This window comes from Pundamilia nyererei, unplaced genomic scaffold (assembly GCF_000239375.1).
Source record: "Pundamilia nyererei isolate P.nyererei 1_Seehausen unplaced genomic scaffold, PunNye1.0 scaffold00498, whole genome shotgun sequence".
NCBI classification, from domain to species: domain Eukaryota; kingdom Metazoa; phylum Chordata; class Actinopteri; order Cichliformes; family Cichlidae; genus Pundamilia; species Pundamilia nyererei.
This window is the reverse complement of record NW_005187899.1, coordinates 97991-99087: the sequence shown is the minus strand read 5'-3', so window position 1 is coordinate 99087 and position 1097 is coordinate 97991. Positions and strand designations below refer to the sequence as shown.

The 1097-nt window shown below is 43.1% G+C and overlaps 1 protein-coding gene across 3 annotated transcripts in view; it reads right to left on the bottom strand.

Annotated features, from left to right (window-relative positions):
• The window catches only part of abr (ABR activator of RhoGEF and GTPase), a 118429-nt gene that overhangs the window by 63491 nt on the left and 53841 nt on the right, over nt 1-1097 (bottom strand). For all 3 annotated transcript variants that reach the window (XM_005754043.1, XM_005754044.1, XM_013916176.1), the window contains one exon: nt 343-441. In XM_005754043.1, the coding sequence (XP_005754100.1) occupies nt 343-441 (99 nt within the window). The remainder of the gene's footprint in view (nt 1-342; nt 442-1097) is intronic.

Below are 1097 nucleotides of genomic sequence, written 5' to 3'. Positions count from 1 at the left end.
GTCTTGCCCTGGTGAATTTCCACAATAATTGTTGTGCGCATTTGTAGATCTTAATTTAGCATCTATCTGACTATATATTGGCCAAAGTAGAACATGCGGCCGGATCAGCAGGTTGTGAGACATAGCGACTTAGCATGAGGAAGTGTGGTTGGTTAGCGTTGCAGTAAAGTGCTGCATCTGTGGTCCTGCTTTAAGTGTGGCCATCGACCACTAATAGTGTTCTGATAGTCTCACAGCTCACACCAATGCCTACAGCAGCAGCAGCACTCCAATGTTCACGTGGTTATATGAGCCTTGTTACATTGTTTCTGTTACTTGTCTGTCTTTGTCTGAGTGTCTCACCAGTAGCAGGGCCTCCAGCTGGTTAATGTAGATCTCCTCGCTGGCCAGGAATCCAGACAGCACCAGTCTCTTCATCTCCAGTCCTTTCTCGATGTCTCCCTGCAGGATAAAACAGACCTGGCTGTAATATGCTTTTATTCGCTTACATACACATATAGCGCACTAGAACACACACGTTCACCAAAAATCCTGTTATCGAGACTCGTTTCTGACTAACGGCACATGAAAGCACCCTGACTCTATTTCCTGCAATGGTGCCAGTGGAACAGTCACATCAGGTAAACACAAGATTGATACAAACAGTCGTAAGCGTAAAAGAATGCGCAACCTATTAGAAATCTTATGAAAACATCTAAGTATCTCATTTCCTCTGTAAAACTATTTGTGATGACTCCAGGCAACTGTTGCATTTTGACGTCAACGTCGGGGAAGTCAACATCCTATTGATGTCTGAGAAACACAGACCAAGGCACACTCATAGTGTACTGTTTACATTTTGTGGGAACTTATAATTAGAGCAAAATTACCAGGTTTCAAAAGAGGGACTTCCAACATGATCACAGAAGACTTCATCTTTCTTCACATTATTCTCACTTTTGGCCGTTCCCCCGTCATAAAGGACTGCCCTGCTCCACATTTTATGATTTGGCCAGTGGGAATCGTATAGTTACTCCTGATACTAATGCAATACACAACAATGGCATAGTGATACAGTGACTCTGTGGTAGATGATACTTGCGTGACAATCAAAATGT